The 19,217-nt window shown below is 41.5% G+C and overlaps 1 protein-coding gene across 1 annotated transcript in view; it reads left to right on the top strand.

Annotated features, from left to right (window-relative positions):
• The first annotated feature begins 1,804 nt into the window (after window positions 1-1,804).
• The window catches only part of LOC104360371 (chondroitin sulfate proteoglycan 4-like), a 42,585-nt gene continuing 25,172 nt past the window's right edge, over window positions 1,805-19,217 (top strand). Inside the window, exons 1-4 of the mRNA XM_042804843.1 lie at window positions 1,805-2,073; window positions 12,749-12,912; window positions 13,523-17,092; window positions 17,946-18,416. Coding sequence (XP_042660777.1) covers window positions 1,986-2,073; window positions 12,749-12,912; window positions 13,523-17,092; window positions 17,946-18,416 — 4,293 coding nt within the window. The 5' untranslated portion in view covers window positions 1,805-1,985. The remainder of the gene's footprint in view (window positions 2,074-12,748; window positions 12,913-13,522; window positions 17,093-17,945; window positions 18,417-19,217) is intronic.

Below are 19,217 nucleotides of genomic sequence, written 5' to 3'. Positions count from 1 at the left end.
TGTTTTCTCCTTCTCTGAACTCAGACCTCCAGCTGGCAACCTGGTCCAGCACAGAAGTGTCCCTGCCTGCATGACAACCTGCACGTGGCTTCACCCAGCCCGCGTGTGATACCGGGGGCTGTTGCACTCCCTGTCCTACTGTCTCTGTATTTAGCCCCAAAACACCATGCAGGTATGGGATACACCCATTTATTTACCTACCTCCTGCTGCTCATCCATGAAACCTTCTGTGCTATTTTTATCCTGATGTGGTTTTGAATATTACTTCCCAAGGCCTACAGCGCAAGTGATGCTATTCCTTTTGAGGCATACCCAAGGACTCTCATGGCAAACTTCTCTGCACAGGGTTAGGGCTGACAAATGCTACTAGAAGTCAGACCTGACATGAATGGTGCAAAGGCAACATTTTTTCACAGGCTTCCCCACAGCAGCAGGGAGTTTCACTGCTGCAGGTCTGCTTTTCCAGTCTCAGTCATACCATCGATCATTATTCCATGTTAAATCCTTTTTTTGCCCATCTTGTTCACATCTTAGACTGAATCTTTTTTTACAACTCCCTTTCCAGGTTTTTACAAATCTTTGATTGTCAGCCTCAAGAGAATAAAGTTTATTAGGCCTCTGCCTTTGAGATCTTTAATAAAGCTGTTAAGCATTATCTGGGTGAAGATCACTCCCTGCGATTCCCCTCTGGGCACAGATCCCCCCTCCCACCACGTACTTTATTCTAAAAACGTAAAGACAGCAAAGCCTGCCAGAAACTGCTAAGGAAAATCTAGACTAAATGATGTCTGCAAACCTCAAAGGAAGAGAAGAACCAGATGGCTGACCCAGAAGAGAGATTCATGCCATCACCATCTTTCTTCTTTGTGCAGTTTTGGAATATTATCTCGGTTACTTACTCTGCTTGTTTAGTGTCAGATTTCAGGTCACAGATTCCAGCCTTGTGTGTAAGGGAGTAACAAGTTAAAAAAATAACCAACCTGTTGAGACACATTGCAATGCATCCTGCCAGCTGATAACATCGGTGAAAATTTGATGACTGCAAGGCTGTTCCTGGCACGGATGATGTGTGTAACTGAAGGCATGCCTGCATATTTTAATTAAGTATGATAAGTGGCTTATACACGAGTGGTTACAGTGTGCTCTTTAAAACATTTTCAAACTGAAACTTTGTGCTCTCAAGCACAGGACACCAATGATGGGGTGCGAAACGCAGAGCTTTGCCTAACTTAGGTTCTGCACTGGTTACAATCATCTCACTTTACTCCCCAAATGCTCGGCCTCCCCGCTTTTTCCCCGAAGAGGTATGGCGCATTTTAAGAGCAGTACGCGCACACCGCGCGGTACGGGGCCGCCCCGGGCCGGCGAGGGGAAGGCGCGGAGGTTCCCCCCCGTCCCGGGGCCGCTTCCCCGGGCGGAGGCGCCGGTTCCCGCCAGAGGCCAAGGCAGGAGCCGTGAGGGCAGTCGCGGCGTCCAGGGGGGCAGGCAGCCCAGGGGGGCAGGCAGCCCAGGGGGGCAGGCAGCCCAGGGGGGCAGGCAGCCCAGGGGGGCAGGCAGCCCAGGGGGGCAGGCAGCCCAGGGGGGCAGGCAGCCCAGGGGGGCAGGCAGCCCAGGGGCCCTCAGCAGCCTCCCTCCTCGGAGGTTCATGCAGACGCGGCCGGCGAGGCCCCGAGCGGCCCGGCCCGGCCGAGCCGCGGGTGCTAGCTGGCGGCCTCCCGCCCCAGCCGGTCCCGCCACCGGGGCGCTGCGGGGCGGCGCTGCCCCGTCTCCAGTCCCGGGCCGGTGTTCCGGGAGCGGGGGGCGGGACGCGGGAGCCGCTGCGCTGTGAAGGAGGAGGCAGGAGGCCGCCCCGGGGCAGCGGGCGCTGGGTCGCGGCCCCCGCCGGAGCCGCCAACGGTGGGCCGGGGGCGGTGACACCGTCCCACCGCGGCCCAAGCGCCGCGCCCCGCCGCTGCCGGCGGCGGCGGCGGTGGGGCGGCAGCGGCATGGCGGGCGGGCGGTGGGCCAGCGTCCCCGCCGCCCTGCTCCCGCTGCTGGCGCTGCTGCTGGCCGCCGGCCGGCCGGCTCTCGCAGGTAGGGCTCCCCGCGGGCCGCCGCCACGGCGGGAGGCGCCGCCGGCCTGCGGGCTGGGCTGCCGGAAGGCACCTGCGCCGGGCGGGGGAAGGGGCGGCCCGGCGCTGGCTGAGCGGCCGCCGCCGGCGCGGTGGGGTGAGGCGCCCCGGGCCGGGTCGGGCCTGCCGCTGCCGGGCTGCGGTGGGGCTCGCCTGAGCGCTGCGGCGGGATTCTCGCCGCTGGCCCCGCGAAAGGGAAGCAGCCCGCCCGGGGGGTGCCCCGCTGCCCCGGCGTGGCGGGGAGCGCCGTGGGCCCGGGACGGCGGCCCCGCAGGGAGAGGCCCGGCAGCAGCTGGAGCCGCTGGGCGTGGGGCGGGAGCCGCCGGGCTGCTGGCGGAGCCGGTGCTTTGCCGCTCTCGGCTGGCTTTGCTGAAAGCAGCCGTCCCGGTGGCCGGGACAGCGGGCAGTTTCATGGAGGCGTAGGTGTCCCCTTCCTTTAAAGTGAAGGCCGAACCTGTCAGCTCGGCTTTGAGCCTCTATTCATGCCTCTTTCCCCTCCTATAGCGGAGATGCTGCGACTTGACAGAGCTAGACTTTCTAATAAAAACAAACCCCAAACAGCATGGATCAAATCATTCTCCCCCCAGCTTTTGCTTTTTTTTTTTTTTTTTTTTTTTTAACAATCACAGCTGTAATACATCATGAGAAAAGTGCTAAGGCACATGTGAGAATATAGCCAGTGGTTACTTCCTTTGCTTTGACCAGCATATGAACTAGCAGTCGCAACATTGTCAGCTGGCAACTGCAGGTGTCTGTATTTTGGCATCCAGATTCAGCTGCCTTATGTCTGACTTTTCAGACATGCCATGGGCCTGCAGCTCTCATTGGTGGTGATGCACGTTAAGGTGCAGGTCTTGGGCTGTCATCAGAAACATTGGAACAGACAAAAACTTTATCTGGAAATTCCTTTTTCTCCTTGCGATACACCTTCAAATAAATTAGAGTATCAAAGACTGTTAATCAAATCTCTTATTTAAATACCTTCTTTAAATAATGGACCAGCAAGCAGTTGCAGAAGTGTGCTTTTTTTGTACTCTTTGCAGTCTTACGTGACATAAACCAGTTGCCATAACTCCCCTTCTTTAGAAGTGTTGAGCATCTTGTTGGTTTCTGTGACTGTATGGTGGCTGTTTTCACTAGAACAGAAGACTATGGTTAGAAGTAAGCACCTAATATTTAATTTTAACTTTAAAAAATAGTTTTCAGTTTTTCAGAGATGAAGGCTGAATTGTTAGTTTTTCTTACAGGATTAATTTCAGATATTAGAGATGAAGTAAGCCTCTTTTGTCTTTCCACAAGAGAATTTCAATGTGTGGAGGTCTAAGTGATGTTCTTACCAGTTTTGTGAACAAAAAGCCTGCATTCAGGGTAGGGAGGGATTTTTTTACTGCTCATAGAGATATCTCAGAGCTATCAAGAGTGACAGGGAGATCTGATTGCCACTGAAATTTCTCTAGTAATAATATCGTTGTCTTAAATGTTGTGATGGAGGGTTTTGTCATTGGTTTTGCTGGTAGTGATGTTAGGCCAACCAGTACTGCTTTGAAAACCTGAAGCTTACAAACCACTTTATGCCTCGATGTTGCAGTAGTGTCATCCATCCCTAGCATTGTGGGCAGTGCAAGGCAAAGCCAGAGCTAGAAGATACATTTCCAGTCTGTGAGGTAGAGGCATCAGCAGTGTAGCCTGCTGCTGCTTGTGCTAACCTAGGGGCAGCAGTGCAGGATGCTCTGGCTGAGATGCCTTCAAGCTGAGCTGTGCTGGGCCATGTGGTCTGGCATCACTATCAAATGAGCTTGTTAGTTTCCAACTCTCCTCTCTTACTCCAGCTGCTGCTATAGCTGTGGATGTACCCAGAGATAGAGAGTTCATGCTCCGAAAAATCTTAGAGTGAAATGGAAAACCAGTTGAAGGCTGGAAGGAAAAAAAAAAAACAACACGTTAACAGCTTCTTATAGGCAGTGAACTGAAATTGGCAGTTTAAGTGGTTTTCCCAACTCATCAGCATGTTTCTATGACAGAACTAGAAATTAATGTCACCTCTGTTCATTTGATGTTCAGTGCTTCAACTACAGGGCTATCTTTTATCTGGAACTCATAGAATCATAGAATTTTGGGTTGTAAGGGACCTCTAACTGTAATCTCTTCTGGTGTGTAAAGCACTTGTAGATGCAACAAAGAAATGTTCCTCACTGTACATTCTGAGTCAGTGCAAGAGTCTTACAGACTCTCATAGTGTTGATTTACCCACAAAATCTCAACTGTAAATCCTACACTGAAAAAGTATGAATCAACCATGAGAATTCACTTTTGAATAATGGTTACATTAGCCTTAAAGGGCATTCCCAGTGCATCTGGTGGCTCCCTTGTCCACTTCCATTTTTCCTGTGCCCCTTGTGTGCTGTTGATGTTATCTGCTACCAGTTTAGATAAGGGGACAAAGATGGATGTAGTATTTTTTTCATTATGAAGTGTCCTGTTTTGGTTCTTATTTTTCTTTCTGTCATTCTGCTGCATTATTTCTACTCTTTGTCCTTGCAGCAAAATTTCATTAACTATACTCCTGTTTTGTGAAGTATCAGCACTGTGTTTTGGAGAGTATAAGATTTGTAAGCAAACTGTATTACCTAAGGTGTTCTGTGGTACTGGTAGTGATTTTCAGTCTCACCAGATGAATTTGATTATATCTGTGCTGCAGCAAGTACTGAATGAAGAAAGGAATATTCAAAATACTGTTCCATCTAGCTGTAAGTGAAAATGAAGAAGCCATGAGTGCATTTTTATTTACGAGGATATGTTTTTTGAAGTTTTTTTTCCCCAGGTGATTAATAGTAATTGCTGCTGAATCAGATTGAAATGAGGTTCACTTTTTCCTCCCCCTGCAAAAGTGAGAGGCATTGAGATTCATTGTAAGACAGAACTATCATCAGCATCAGATTACACCTGTGTAAAGGCAGTCTTCATTTCATCATGCTTATGAAGGTCTAGTTATTACTTAAAAGCTCATCCAATCTAGTTTTAATGGGCAGTCACACAAACTGTAAGGTTTCCTAACATGAGGTCAGGTTTAAATCAGAAACTTGAGAAAAATCAGCTACCAGTCTGATTCTTTACTGCTGTTCAGAAGCAAAAAAACATATGTGAAAGCAATTTGAGAAAGTAATTGCTGTCAAGTTTCATTTTTCTAACTGCTAGTTTACTTGAGCTTTGAATCATCAGAACATGAAGCTCCTGACAACTCCATGAAACCCATGACAATTTCTGTTACTATTGGTATTATATTTAAAAAATAGTGATTTTTATCACTAATGTGCTATAAAGTATATGCAGACCTTTCTGAAGTTCCAACAAAGTGTTTGCCATGCAAGATATTTTGCCTGAAAGAATTATTTTTCAGTTAGGACAGCTTCATATAATGAATTCTTTTTTCCTTCACAGAATCTTTTTCATACCACTTGGAGAAGTTTTTTTCAGAAGCTGTAGTATAAATGACTTTTAAAGTAATTTTATGTGAGAGCTAGAACCCCATACCTATTTTTCCAAAGTATTTTTATATACCCTGAACTTAGGATTCTCGTATAGTCACAATGGTTTCAAACATACTACTGGCAGATTCAAGGTGAAAGAAGGAAATACAAGGAGATAGGAAAAAAATGTACACATCACAAAATTTCAAAACAGATACTTGCAGCATGTGAAAGAATCACTTCGGCTCAGTTGTTCTGAAAATGGTTCCAGCTAAGTTCCTCAGCACAAAACTGAAACAGGCTAATGCTAAAAACTTTTGTATAAGTAGAGTCAGCGTTTGTACACTAGGGAATTCACTTTGGAAAGGACTGAGAGCTCTTTAGGTGGTGCAATAACTGAAGTCTTCGACCTGGGTGCAAAGCTGTCTTAGCTGGAAGGAGCTAGAGAAATGATTTGGTTCTGTGGGACAGCTCTAAGCATGTATATAGTGCAGAATGTAAGCCCATGCAGTAATTGCAAATGTATTCTGTAATCTCTCATTCTGCATTTTTTTCTGTTAGAGGGCTGTTAAAAGCTTGTTACATTTGGTACCTGGAATTTGGTACTCTTTTACTAATGTTCCCTTTTTAACCTGTCTCCGCTTGTGCTGAACAATCAGAGTAAACAAGGCTTTTAAAAGTTATTAATGTCATAACAGCTTATTTATATTTGGTATTAATAGGCTCTGAACAGTTGTTTCCATCACTCAAATACTATCCCAAGGGAGAGTCTTCCTATTATATTTATGTTGGAGGTTGCATGCTGTTTTTCCTGTGACTTAGGGGAACAAAGTTGGGACATGCATATTTTATCTTAGAGCAGAAGTTTTTGGGGACTCAAGGCATCTCTCATTGTTTGCCTAGCATTTAGTGCATGAGGACTCTTAATGAGGCTTCAAGCTGTACTTCTGTATAGCCTGAAAGTATTTTTACTATGTGGAAACCTGCCTTTGTCTCTGGATTGCACAACCCCTTCAGCTCTCACTGGAGCACTCTAAAAGACTTAGCAGTACAAAAGAATTGTATCAGTACAGAAAACAACTGCTCAGTTTTGAGAATGGAGAGACAAAGGCAGAGGAGGGGGTACAAGTTACACCACCTTGGTTTCTTCTTAGCCCTGAAGTGAGCTGTCACAGAACTACACAGTAGTCTAACTTTAGTGCAGGGGGGGCGGGGGGGGGGAAAAGGTCTGCTCTACAAAAGGAGAGGTCACACCTTTTTTACCAACCACAGGCAAAAATGGGCTGCACTCTTAGCCAGAGCTTCTACTTAAACACCCAAAATAGTAGAGAGTCAAAAACATATCCAAATTTGTCAACAGATAGAAAACCACTGTTGTTTGAAAGATTAATAATTATCTGAGCCACCTGTGCCAGTTTATTTCTGTTCCTGTTATCCTTTTGTGAATGAGCTGCAGAGGAAAAATCTTCAAGGTGCAAATCTCAGCTGGACAACGGGAAGCTTATTCATTCAAATAACTAAAACAGGTGTTGCCTCTAGATATACTAGAGGTGATGAAGCCAGTACGTCACAACCGATGTTCTGTGTGCTTGTTGCACTTTGAGTGTGCTGTTAAGATGGATGAGTTAAACTTTATTTTGACTTCGTGTTTTTCACATAGAAGTACCTTTATTTTCTTGAAGGGACGTTGTACAGTTGGAGTATCTTGGGAGGGACATGCATCAAACATCTAGCAGATTCTGTGTTTGGGGCTCCTAGATACCAGTGCACCACAGGACAACAGTAGATGGTGAAATAGCAGGTTCAAAACCAGTGAATGGGATTTCCCTCCCACCTTGCCCCCCACCTTTATCTTTTTAATTCCTTTTTATAGAGCCAGCCTGTATTGCTCACTGACACAGATTATTAGTGAGGCCACTGCAAGAACTCTGGTCTCAGCTGAGGAGTTACTGTGTCATAGAAGTGACTCTAGTGCTTGCAGCGAACAGCAAACAAGCCAACAAAACTTCCTGGCACAGCACTTCTGGAGTTTGGAGAGGATCCTGACTGAAGATATATAGGCTACGTTAGACTTAATCCTTTACTTTTATGATTTTAATGACTAGCGTAATAGATTGCCCCATAAAACAAGTTGTATATAGCTGTTTTCACATCAGAGTAGCAGGTTACATGGGAACAGTTTGAGCAGCGGTAATTCTGTGGCCTAATTATGACATTTATTGTAGTGCTAGAAATAGAAGATCAATATATTGGCTATTAAAAGTAAACAGGTATTTTTGTCTACATCAGAAGGATATATAAGTGTTTTTCCTTACACTGTAAGCTTCTGGCCAAAGCATTATCTTTAAAGGGCCCTGGTGCTGATATCTCCTGAATATTTTGAAGACAAAAATATTGTCCAGATACTGTCTTATTTGGCAACTACGTAATTTTTCTTTACTGCTTGAAGGTCAAATTATATATTTTAATTTTTTCATATAAAAGGATGGATATTAAGGGCAGGAAAAGTATCTGGAACAATGTCCCTCTTCTCTTTTTCGTCTGGCATGAATGTAAAAACCTTTATGGCTTACCTGAGTATGAAAGTCTTTCTGGGTTATAGGTTCAGTAGGGCACAGTAAGGAAAGCCTTTCCATATGACTGTCTTTGGGAAGTAGATGTAAAAAGGATCCAAAGGAGGAAAGGATTGAGGTATGTGGAGCTTTGGCTGTTTCCCATCCACAGTGGAGACCAAAAGGAGTTGAGCAGACAGGAAGTCTGTGCTAGATTACTTCCAATTAAGAAGTGATTGTGGAATTGTGATTCACTGTTCTTCCTTACGATCCCTATGCATTGCTGAGAAGATACGTAATGTAGTCTGAAATGAGATACACTGACAGAAAAAATGGTAAAAAATAAAAAAATCCATTCTTTCAGTTAGCTGTTTAGTCTTGATTTTGTTGTTGGATGGATGTGCATAGCTCATTATAACTGCATAATGAGTCCAAGTTTGGTTTCTTGTGGATACATTTCTGGGTTATTTGTTTTGGCAATGGAGAAGAGACAAAGCTTTTACTACTTTGCACTTTGAGTATAGGAACCAAGAGAAAAATTATTCAAAGTGTAGCTGTTTTGTTGAATTTGATGATGTTTTTAACACTAGAGAATGAAAGCTGAACAAGAGGATAAAATTCTAGCCTAATGCCATCACTAGATGAGGAGTGAAGAACCTTTTTCTCTGGGATTATGAAGGCTTTTGCTATGCCTGGTCTGGTTTCTTGTGGTTACTTCTAAGAAAGATGTTGTGGACAGAGCTGTTCAGTAATTTTCAGTAAAATTACTGAAGCAAAAATCTCAAAACTTCCCATATAAACGATATCTGTTATGATGGAAATATTAGGAAGGATTTATAGCCCCAGTATGGTATTTCTAGTCAGTTGCGGGTTGGCTCTAAGGGAGAAGGAAGAGAGGTGGGGACCACAAATTAGCCAGTAACTCAGGTTGAAAAGATCTTTAAACTGACATCTCATGTGATTATGCCTCTGTTTTTTTGAGCCTTTATTTATCTATATCCATGTCCTTGAAGGGATGTTGTAGCTGATGTAGATCTGACTCAGCTGCTTCCACCTGTCTTTTCATTTTGAAGCATAGAGCTGCTACAGAATAGGTTGTCTGCCCAGGCTCTCCAGAGGAATTAATTCCCTATATCAGATGCTGAATTCACCTGTTACAGTAGCAAGGATGCTTCAAGGCTGGTGACGTTGGTTGAACTCCACTTACTTTATGTAATGGTATGATTAACATCAGACGGTCCGTGACAAAATGTTCCCTTTTCAAAAGCTGTGGCACAAGATTCATTTTGAGGTCACTCATAACACAGTTTCCGGCAGAAATCATTCTAAAAGTGTCCTGCTCTAGGGGAACTTTATTCCTATACTATAATAACATGCTTCTTAGTTTGGTGGGTACCAAAGCAGAAATCATGCCAAGGCACTGTAGGTGGTCTTGGCCCAAGATCTCATGCAGTGCTGGATCAGTGCCTAGGCTGATGTTGAGTTTCCTGCCCCACCTCCTGTGATGGATACTGACTCCGAAGTATTTTATGGAAGGCAAAAGCTTTAACTTACGTTTCTTTTTTCTTTTCTAAGAAATTCATATATAGTATAAACACCAAACTGTTTCCCAGTGACACACTGCAGAATACTGACTCTGCAACTTCATTTCTACTTATTCTAAATTGCACTTAATAATCCGTGGATAAGTTTATATTTCTGCTCAGTTGCTTCCCCCAAAATCTAATGTTTTTTCCCCACATACTTGAGTAACGAAAATTATTTTCAAGTTCTACCAGCAATCATTAGTTTTGATTCAGAAATTCACCAATCAAATTTGGGGGCTGTGTTAACAGTGATCATAATGAAACCTTCAGGACATTAACATCTGTGAAAACTTTGCATTTCATTTGTTAACTTCTGAGGAACTTCACTGATAAAATTATAATGAAATCTCTTACTTGCCAGTTCTGTTGGGATGCTAGGATGTAAGGTAGCAAACAAATGTAAGTGCTTCTCGGAGTCTCAATAAGGTGAGAAGGTTCTGTCTTCTCGAGGTAAAACCTTCTTGTACTTTAACATTATATTGATGTTCTGATGTTACAGTGGCTGAAGGAAACAGTAATCTTTTGATTGATGGGTTATTTCAGACAGTTAGGTTATGCTTCCTGTGATCTTCAGGGAGACAGTATTTCTATGTCTGATTTGCTGAGATGGAGGTCAGGGGACTCCTCTCCCTTACCTGTGTTATTGGGTCCAAAGCTCTGTAGGGTAAGGACAATCTCCGGTAGTCTGTCTGTAAGGTAGATAGAACAGTGGCAGTCCTAGCCACTGCCATAATATGAATTTACCATAATATACAAATTATAAACATTTAACTTGTTTCCTGGCTTATTAGTAAAAGTTAGTCCTTGCTTATATTGGGGGTTTGTCTCTAGTTCTGTTATTTCAATACTTGCTTTAAAAGAAGATCTTACATTATTAACCCCACAGTAATAACATTTCTAAGTACAACAGACTGCATTGATTCCCTTACTGCATCGGTTTTATGGAAGACCTGTAAGGTATATATTAAAGCTAATTGATGAAAACTTCTTTTATGCTTGAAGTAAACTGGTGGGGAAGACTTCTTTTTTGTTCAGCTTGGAACCAGTTTTTCTATGCACAGTGGTGACTCTTCCTTAGCAAGAAATATGTGTACTTCAGTAGTCTAAAAATCTTTCCTGTGTTTCTCTGGGTATGTAATATAACACAGTATTACATAGCTTTTGGCTGTGGAGTTTGCTGAAATCTTATCTTGGGAAAGCCACCTCAGATTTTTATGTATACTACAGCAAATTTTCAGATACTGTTAATGATTGTTTCATGAAACAGCTGGTTCACAGGACCTTTGATTTGGTTCTCTGTAATGTGCAGAATCCAGTTCAGAGTCTGAGTTAAAGCCACTCTTTGAAAGAGTCATCAAAGTATGTTAGATTCAGCAGAGAGACAGCTAATGTAGAGACAGGAACAACTAAACTTCAAAAGTCCCCTGCAGTTAAGCTTAATTTTAAAAGAACTGTGTTAAAATGAGAAAGTTGTCTCAGAATGAAGCTAGAAGCTGCAAAATAAATATTTGACTGGTATCATCCATAAAGAGGTGTGTCTAAACACAGCTGAAAGCATCATAAACACTGGCAGATGTAACGTGAAAATAGACAGGCCTGGAAAAAAAAAAGGGTTAAGTATCAGCTAGCTAAAGGAATCAAAGCTTTTAGTAAATCCTTCTTAAATACACCAAGAACAAAACCCCTGCAGCCAGTTGATTAAGTTCAGTATAAAAGAAGCACACAGAAAGGGCATGGCTACTGCAGAGAAGCTAAATGAAAGAGCATGTACTGCTAATCAGGAAAATTCCCAAACTAAAATTCCTTATTTTGGAGGGAAACGAGAGGGGTTGACCTAAAAAACCTCAGGGATAAAATTGCTTACTTGCTAAGGGTAATATCTGATCTCATGCTTTAAACTCGTTGCCTACCTGAAGCCTGGAGGGTGGCAAATTTTATGCCAGTTTTTAAAAAAAGAATGGCCAGCCTGACATCCATACCATTCAAATTTATAGATACTGTAATAAAGGATAAAAGATGCAGAAGTAAGTAGGATCGACTTGGGAGGAGTCAGTAGGACTTCTTTAAAGATAAATTCTGTGTTACAAACCCCTTGGAGTTTTGTTGGGGGTGGGAAAGGTGGCTAAGATTTAGATTCCCAAAAGGCGTTTGGTAAAGTTCAACATAAAAGGCTTGTGAGCAGCCATTGAATAAGATTGTAGTAATGAATTAAAAGGTAGGAGAAGGGGTAAATGATTTTTTTGTTTATTTGTTTGTTTTTGTATAGGGGGCAAGTTACCAGCAGAATTTTTCAGGATTTAGTCTTGGGATCTGTGCTATTCAATATTGTAATAATGAGGATGGTAAAGGCAGTGGGTAGTCAGATGATAAAGTTTGTTGGCATTACTGTTCTTCAAGGCAGAAAAGAGAGTGAAGGAGGCCTGTACACAACTGAGTGACTGGCCAAGAGGGCAGCAGGGGTGGTTAGAGGCTGCATACAGGAAACAAGGGCACTTCAGCCTGGAAGAGAGATGGATGGGAACATGTGAAAGAATTGTGCAGATGACAGGAGGCCTGTGGGTCTTCTCAACAGAGATGGCAGAGGATGTCTCTGATGGAGATGTAAGAGCATGTTGCAGATTCAGGTGTTTGCAAAGAGAAACTAGAGGAGTACTTCAGAGAGAAATCCTTTGACAGTTACAAAGTAGACTGATTGTGATAAGCTCAGGAAAACATCTGAAACAAAAGAAGTATTTGGAAGAGTTTTTGAAGGAAAGTATTAAATATGATTGCATTGTTCTTACGATTCCCTGTCATCACTGTTGGAGGTAGAATACTGTGTTATATTCACTGGTATCCATACTGGTATGGCCATTAGACTCTTACCTAGTTGCTTGGACTGTTAAATTTGATATCTGAGATCCATTTTCATTCATACATAAATAAGTACGTAGAGAGTTAATGTAAATTTTTTATATATATTTAGCTGTAGATAAGACAGAGCTTTTTTTGTGTGACTAAATCTCCTGTTTGTTTTCCTTTCTTTCTTTCAGTATCCTTTTATGGTGACAGCTTTGTGGAGTTGAACATGGCGGAGGCATCCTCTCAGACATCCTTACAGTTGCGGTTTCAAACAAGCAAGCCACATGGACTGCTTTTTCTTGCAGCTGGAAAGAAGGATTATTGTTTAATGGAGTTACGCTCAGGAAAATTACAGGTATGGTTTATAGCTATAGCTAAAAAGATGTGTAGCCTGTATTGTTTAGTGTTTTTCTTTAAGCTGGTATTTATAACAATTCTCAAAGTTTATGTTTAAAAAAAAATGGAAAAATCACATAATTGATAATTTCAAAATATGGTCTTTATTTCTTACAATTACAGTTATTAAAATTGGCCTCTCAAAGCCTTTGAGATCTCTAGATCTTAAGATCATTGTGTTCAGAGCATGAGGTTTGGTAAAGGCAGAATTTCAAATTTGATGATGTTAGTGTCACAGAAAATATTTAGATCCAAATAACAGTTTTTCTGCAAGGTAAGTTCTTGAAGATCATTGTCACTTGGGTTGTCAGGAGTTGTTGGTCCTAGCAGAACTGCAGAGGACACCATTCCCTGTTTTGCAGTTATTCAAATCATATTTGTGATGGCAAGTAAACCTACACAAAGTTTTAGTGGGATGTTATTTTTATTTTTTCAATTATATTTTGTAAATTATCTGCTTATTAAAATTAATGAAAAATTATTAAAAATAATAAATTAGCTATATATTAATATGTGTTTGTGAAAAATACCACTTTGTATTTTGATAGTTAAAATTCTTTTTCTTGCAGTTGAGAATTAACTTTGGCATGGGGGAACAAGTACTGCATTCTCATCAAAGATCTCAGCTGAATGATTTAGCTTGGCACCTGGTTGAACTACAGCATGAACATGATAGTGTCACACTGGTAATTGATAAACATGATAGAACTAGTGCAAAAATGCCTGGAATTTTATATGAATTAAATATTGATTATGGATTCTACATAGGTGGTACTAGTAAACTTGATGTTCCCTACCTTGTTGGAGCACTACCTGGTTTCCGAGGATGTATTGATGATGTGTTGTTCAATCAGCTAGACATTCTGATGCCTCTGAGACCTTCTCCTGGCTTTAAAAATGTCCATGAAGTTTCAGTGGGATGCAGTGATGAATTCTTCGCAGGTGAAGATGAACCCATTAGTTTCTTCAGTTCCAGATCCTATGTTTCTTTCCCATTATGGAAAGTTGATGATGAGGGGATCTTGGAGTATACATTGCAGACCTCAGCTGCACGTGGCTTGCTGCTTTACCATCCTGGGCAAGCAGGAGATTTCATTGCAATGGAAATAGAAGATGGATTAATTAAAGCCTATGTTGGAAAACATAAAAGCAGAACTGAACTTTCCTCTCATAGGTCAGTCAATGATAGTCAATGGCACTATGTTGAACTGAAATTTACTTCAGAATATCTGCAGCTGACTCTGGATGAAGAAACTGTGAAAAAATCATTGCCTCCTCACAGTAAGCTGCCGCTTCTGAAGGGTTCTCTCTTCGTAGGTGGTGTAGATGACAGCACACGATCAGAAGTGATGAAGTTGGAGCTAATCTCAGTGTCTGGGAAGTATGCCAGAGGAGGGTCCTTCAAAGGTTGCTTAAGAGACCTGAAAGCCAATTCAGAAAAGAAATCACTGAAGAATGTTCTTGTAACAAAAGACATTTCAGCTGGATGTGAAACGGAGGGTGCTTTTAATACAAATCTTTCTTTAGAGATGGCTGTAAAGAACCCTACTGTGGAAGCAGCCCCAACGTTTGCCATTTCCCCTGAAAGCTCTGTCTCTCTGGGCAAAGAAGACAAAAGCCACCTTTTAGTTCTGAGTAACTTGATTGTACCAGAGGGTGGACAAGCTTCACTTGAATCTAAACATATTAAAGTCAACTTAGACTTTGAGAAATTAGGGATTCAGCAATCACAAATTCTTTTTGAAATAAAGGAACCACCCTCTCATGGAGACTTGAGACTGGACATTGAACCAGCGCAGGAAGTAAATACATTTACTATGCAGGATGTGTGGCAAGGGAAGATTCTTTATGCTCATGATGGCTCTGAGGACAGTTGCGATTATTTTAATTTCTCTATTTCTGCCAGCAGTGAGAAGATTATGGCTCCATATTTGCAAGGAAATGAGCAGCATGTGTTTAGAATTACTGTCACTCCAGTAAATGATGCCCCTGAGATCATACTTCTTGAGGGAAACTTGCTGCTTCTCCTAGAGAACTCAAAGAAACGTTTGACTAGTGATCTGGTAAAAGTTCTAGATAAGGATACGGATCCTGTGGATATCAGTCTTTCAGTGCTTGGAAATCTGAATGCAGATGCAGGATTTTTAGAAAATTCAAAGCATCCTGGAAAAGCTATTACTACTTTTTCTAATGAGGACTTAAGAGAAGGCACTGTTTTCTTTGTCCACACAGGTGTCAAGAACTCAAGGATTGTTCTAAGGGCAAGTGATGGTGAGAAGGTGAGCAACACTGTTGTGTTACGTGTCATGGCAGTTCCTTTGAATTACAGAGTTGACAACAACTCAGGAATAAAACTACTCCAAGGTGTTACAGCTCTGATCACACCTAGTCATCTCTCAGTTGAAACAAATGCAAGCCTTCAGGATCTGGAGATACGATACGAGATCACAGAGCCACCCCAATTTGGGGAAGTCCAAAGGCAGCATTCAAGGGGGGAATGGAAGCGAGTCAGCTCTTTTTCTCAACGCTCTGTTCAGCGCAGCCGTGTGAGATACTGTAGCACATTTAAAGAAGTTCAGCTGGAAAACGTTACTGACCAATTTAAATTCAAAGTTAGCATAGGAAACAGAATCAGTGAAGAGCATGTGTTTCCAATCAAAGTGAAATGGTTAAGGTACAGTTTATTGAAACATGCTCCTCTTGAAATTGTAAAATCAAAAAAAAAGTACTTGAATTCAGATAATCTTTTTGCTGTAATTGTGGATCTAGAAATACCTGAAGATGAGCTTCATTTTAAATTGCTGTCCTTACCAAAGAATGGACAGATACTGCTTAATGACCAGCCTTTGAAAAAAGACTCAGTCTTTAGCCAGAAAGATATTACTGATCAAAAAGTGGCATATGAATTAATCAGCAGATACCATGAAGACAACCATGATTCATTTAGATTCCTCATTTCTACAAAGTATCTGGAATCAAATTTATATGACTTTGAAGTCTACATAAAATCAGATTTCAGAAACATTATTTTGACTAACAATGGCCTGACTGTTACTGAAGGTGAAGGAGAGTTAATAACAAACACAAGATTGTTTGTACAAACGCCCGATAATGAAACTTTCCAATATAAAGTTATACAGTTTCCTAAGCATGGGAAATTAAAACTCATTAATTTTTCAGGCTCATTCGAGAGTAATGACAATCTAACCACTTTCACTAACACAGATATAACTGATAAGCGCCTTATGTATGTGCATGACGATTCTGAGACATCATTTGATGAAATTCTTGTCAGAGCTTCCACTGAAGAGTCAGACAAGTGGGCAAACTTTGATCCAGAAGTAGAACCTTTGTCAGTAGAAATTAGATTCAGCATTTCTGTACAGTTGAAGAATGATGAGAAACCAGTACGTGTAATTGAGAAGATATTTAACATAGTGAGAAATGGGCAGCGATTATTAACTTTGGCAGATCTTTGCTATCATGATCCCGATTCTGATTTTGATGATGGACAGTTGCTATATACTAGACGTGGAATTTCCAATGGGGACTTGGTGCTAGCAAATGATACTTTGCACAGACTCTACCAATTCAGACAAGTGGACCTGGAGCAAAAGAAAGTCCTGTTTATACACCATGGTGCAGATTTTGGGCGTTTTGTGCTCTTTGTGACAGATGGCAAGCATTATACCTCTTCGCTTCTAGAAGTTAGTGCCACCGATCCTTATGTTAGGTTGGCAAATAATACAGGCTTGTTGGTTCAAAAAGGGAAAGAAGTGACTGTTACAACATCTAACCTAAGTGCTGTTACAAACGAAGACATAAGAAATGATCATGAGCTTACATATGAGATATTCTCTTTCCCCAAATATGGAAGAATATATGTAAATAATCTATTGATGGATTCCTTTACTCAACTTGATCTGGTAAGGGGGTCTGTGACCTACAGGCATGATGACAGCAACAACCTTATTGACACATTTAACTTTACGGTCCATGCTAGAGGTGTCCATCTGGGTGCTGGAGTACATGTTCGCATATATTTGGAAAGTCATCAGTGGCCACCGAGGATTGTGAACAAAAACAATCTCTTGGTTGAAGAAGGAAAACCAGTTAAAATCAGTAAAGGAAAACTGGAAGTAAGTTAACTGTGTTGTCCATTTCTCCATCCCTGTAGCAAGTTTTATTTACTGGTTTCTCAGACATTGCAGTGTCTTTAGTCTCTCTATCTTCTCTTCTTTAACTCCTTTTGTTTTGCACTAACATGACTGCATTCTGGATGCTTAAGTCTGGAGAGGCTGACACTAGCAAGCTTCCATTTCTAGAATGGAAAACTGGTTATGTTAAAGAAAAAGGCTGCCCATACTCTTTGATTCTGGTACATATTGTTGCTTGAGAAAGTTGATATTTGGAGATGCTACACTTGTATATTTGTTTTAGTTGTGACAGTTGTTGGTACTTCATGTATCGTTCTTAGTTGAGCTGGTCAGAAATGCCATGGAAGAAAGGGGTTTGCTTCATTCAGTTTGGAGCTAACTCAATTAACACTGTCTGAGGATTACTTCCAAAATTTTAAAAACATTGAATCACGAACCTGAAGTTGTTTCTCTTTGGTTAACACTTTCCTCCACTTTGTTTGTATGTAGCCTTTCAACAACCACTGCAAGGGGACTCCAGCAGCACACTGCTGTGCTGCTGAAAGCCTTTTTTCAAGCAAGGGTCTGTAGTTCTTAGGCTCTTAGTTAATTCCACTGTGTGTTCTTTTTCAAAATTTACAAAACGTATTTGGTGTTACAAAACACTCCAATGCCATGTTTATTTAACATGTCTACTTAAAATATTGTATTGTATTAGGAGCCATGTAGCCCAAATAAGGAATGCCAAGTAATTAGGTAGACAATCCCAGGATTAAAAGTGAAAAATTCAGAAGATGATTATAGAATTTCTCTTGTTTCTGTTCAAGTAATTTTGGGTTATGTTTTTAAATTTAAGGTTGTTCATGAAAACAGTTCTCCATCTGAGATTGTGTTTACAGTAAGAAAGCTTCCAGTATACGGATACATTCGGAAGTTTTCCTCAGAAGAGAGCTATCTCAGTGCTGACCAAAGGCCAGTTTTGAGCTTCACACAGCAAGATGTTGACGAGGGCAAAGTTCAGTATGTGCAGACAGTTTCTGACCAACTAGATGACTGTTTTTCTCTGGATGTGACCAACGGTGTCCAAAAAGTGAGTGGAATAGAGATCTCTGTAGACATCATCCCCAGAACAATTCCACTGGAAGTACAGAACATCACAGTAGCTGAAGGGGGCTCGAAAGCCCTGGTGGAAGACTATCTAAAAATTTCTAGTAGACACTTTGCAGGACTCAGCTGTGAATTCATTTTAATTGAGCAGCCAAAACATGGGTATGTTGAAAACTCTCGTGTTCCTGGAATAAAGCTGACCACATTTACCAGAAAACAGGTAAGATATTTAGATCTGCTTAGCTGTAGTCACAATTAATTCTTCGTATTGCTAAAGGCTATGGGCTGTTTTGGTGGGAGGTGGTGAGATGCATGAGTTTGAGCCTTATTCTGGCCTTGTACCAAAGATCTTTCTGGAGTTGCTAACTGGTCATTTGGGGTGGGGAGGTAGGGTGCCTTCTTGTGGCAAATGGCATCACTTCCTTGTGTGCCACTGGTCACACAGACTAGTGTGTTCTAATCACAGTAGACTAATGGGCTGCTCACACTCATGTAGAGTTGTTGATACTCTGGAAACCTAAGACAGATAGTCTGTGGGTACATTTTGAAATGACTAGAGGAAATGGTATGTAGAGCAAGGAGGGAAGTGAAAAAAAAATATTTTTCTAGGTCTTGTATTTGCTCACAGAGAGACAGTATATGCATGATAAGCTAATTTTCAGTCTTTTAGCTCAAAGAAGCAAAGCTGTATCCTAAGTCACCATCTACTAATGCTATGTTCAGTTTATGGATTCCAGGAAATGTGGTAAACACAGCAGGATTGGATTTTCTGTTTTCTCTTCAGAAGGAAAGGGGGAATGCCAAGACTAGCAAGTTAAGATATTTTGGCTAGAGCAATGGACAGATGAGCTGTAAAATTTGCTGATGTGGACAGAACAAAGATGGAGGTACAGATCGTATATGAGCATAAATAAAGGCTTAGAAGTCATAAAAAGTTGAGGCAATAAATACAGAGGGCCATGACTAGACTTAAATATTTCTGTTTTTTTTTTTAATGTGTCATTAATTTTCTTTTAGTCTC

Source organism: Tyto alba, unplaced genomic scaffold, assembly GCF_018691265.1.
Source record: "Tyto alba isolate M040663 unplaced genomic scaffold, T.alba_DEE_v4.0 Super-Scaffold_42, whole genome shotgun sequence".
Classification (NCBI taxonomy): Eukaryota; Metazoa; Chordata; class Aves; order Strigiformes; family Tytonidae; genus Tyto; species Tyto alba.
This window is presented reverse-complemented; position numbering and strand designations above follow the sequence as displayed.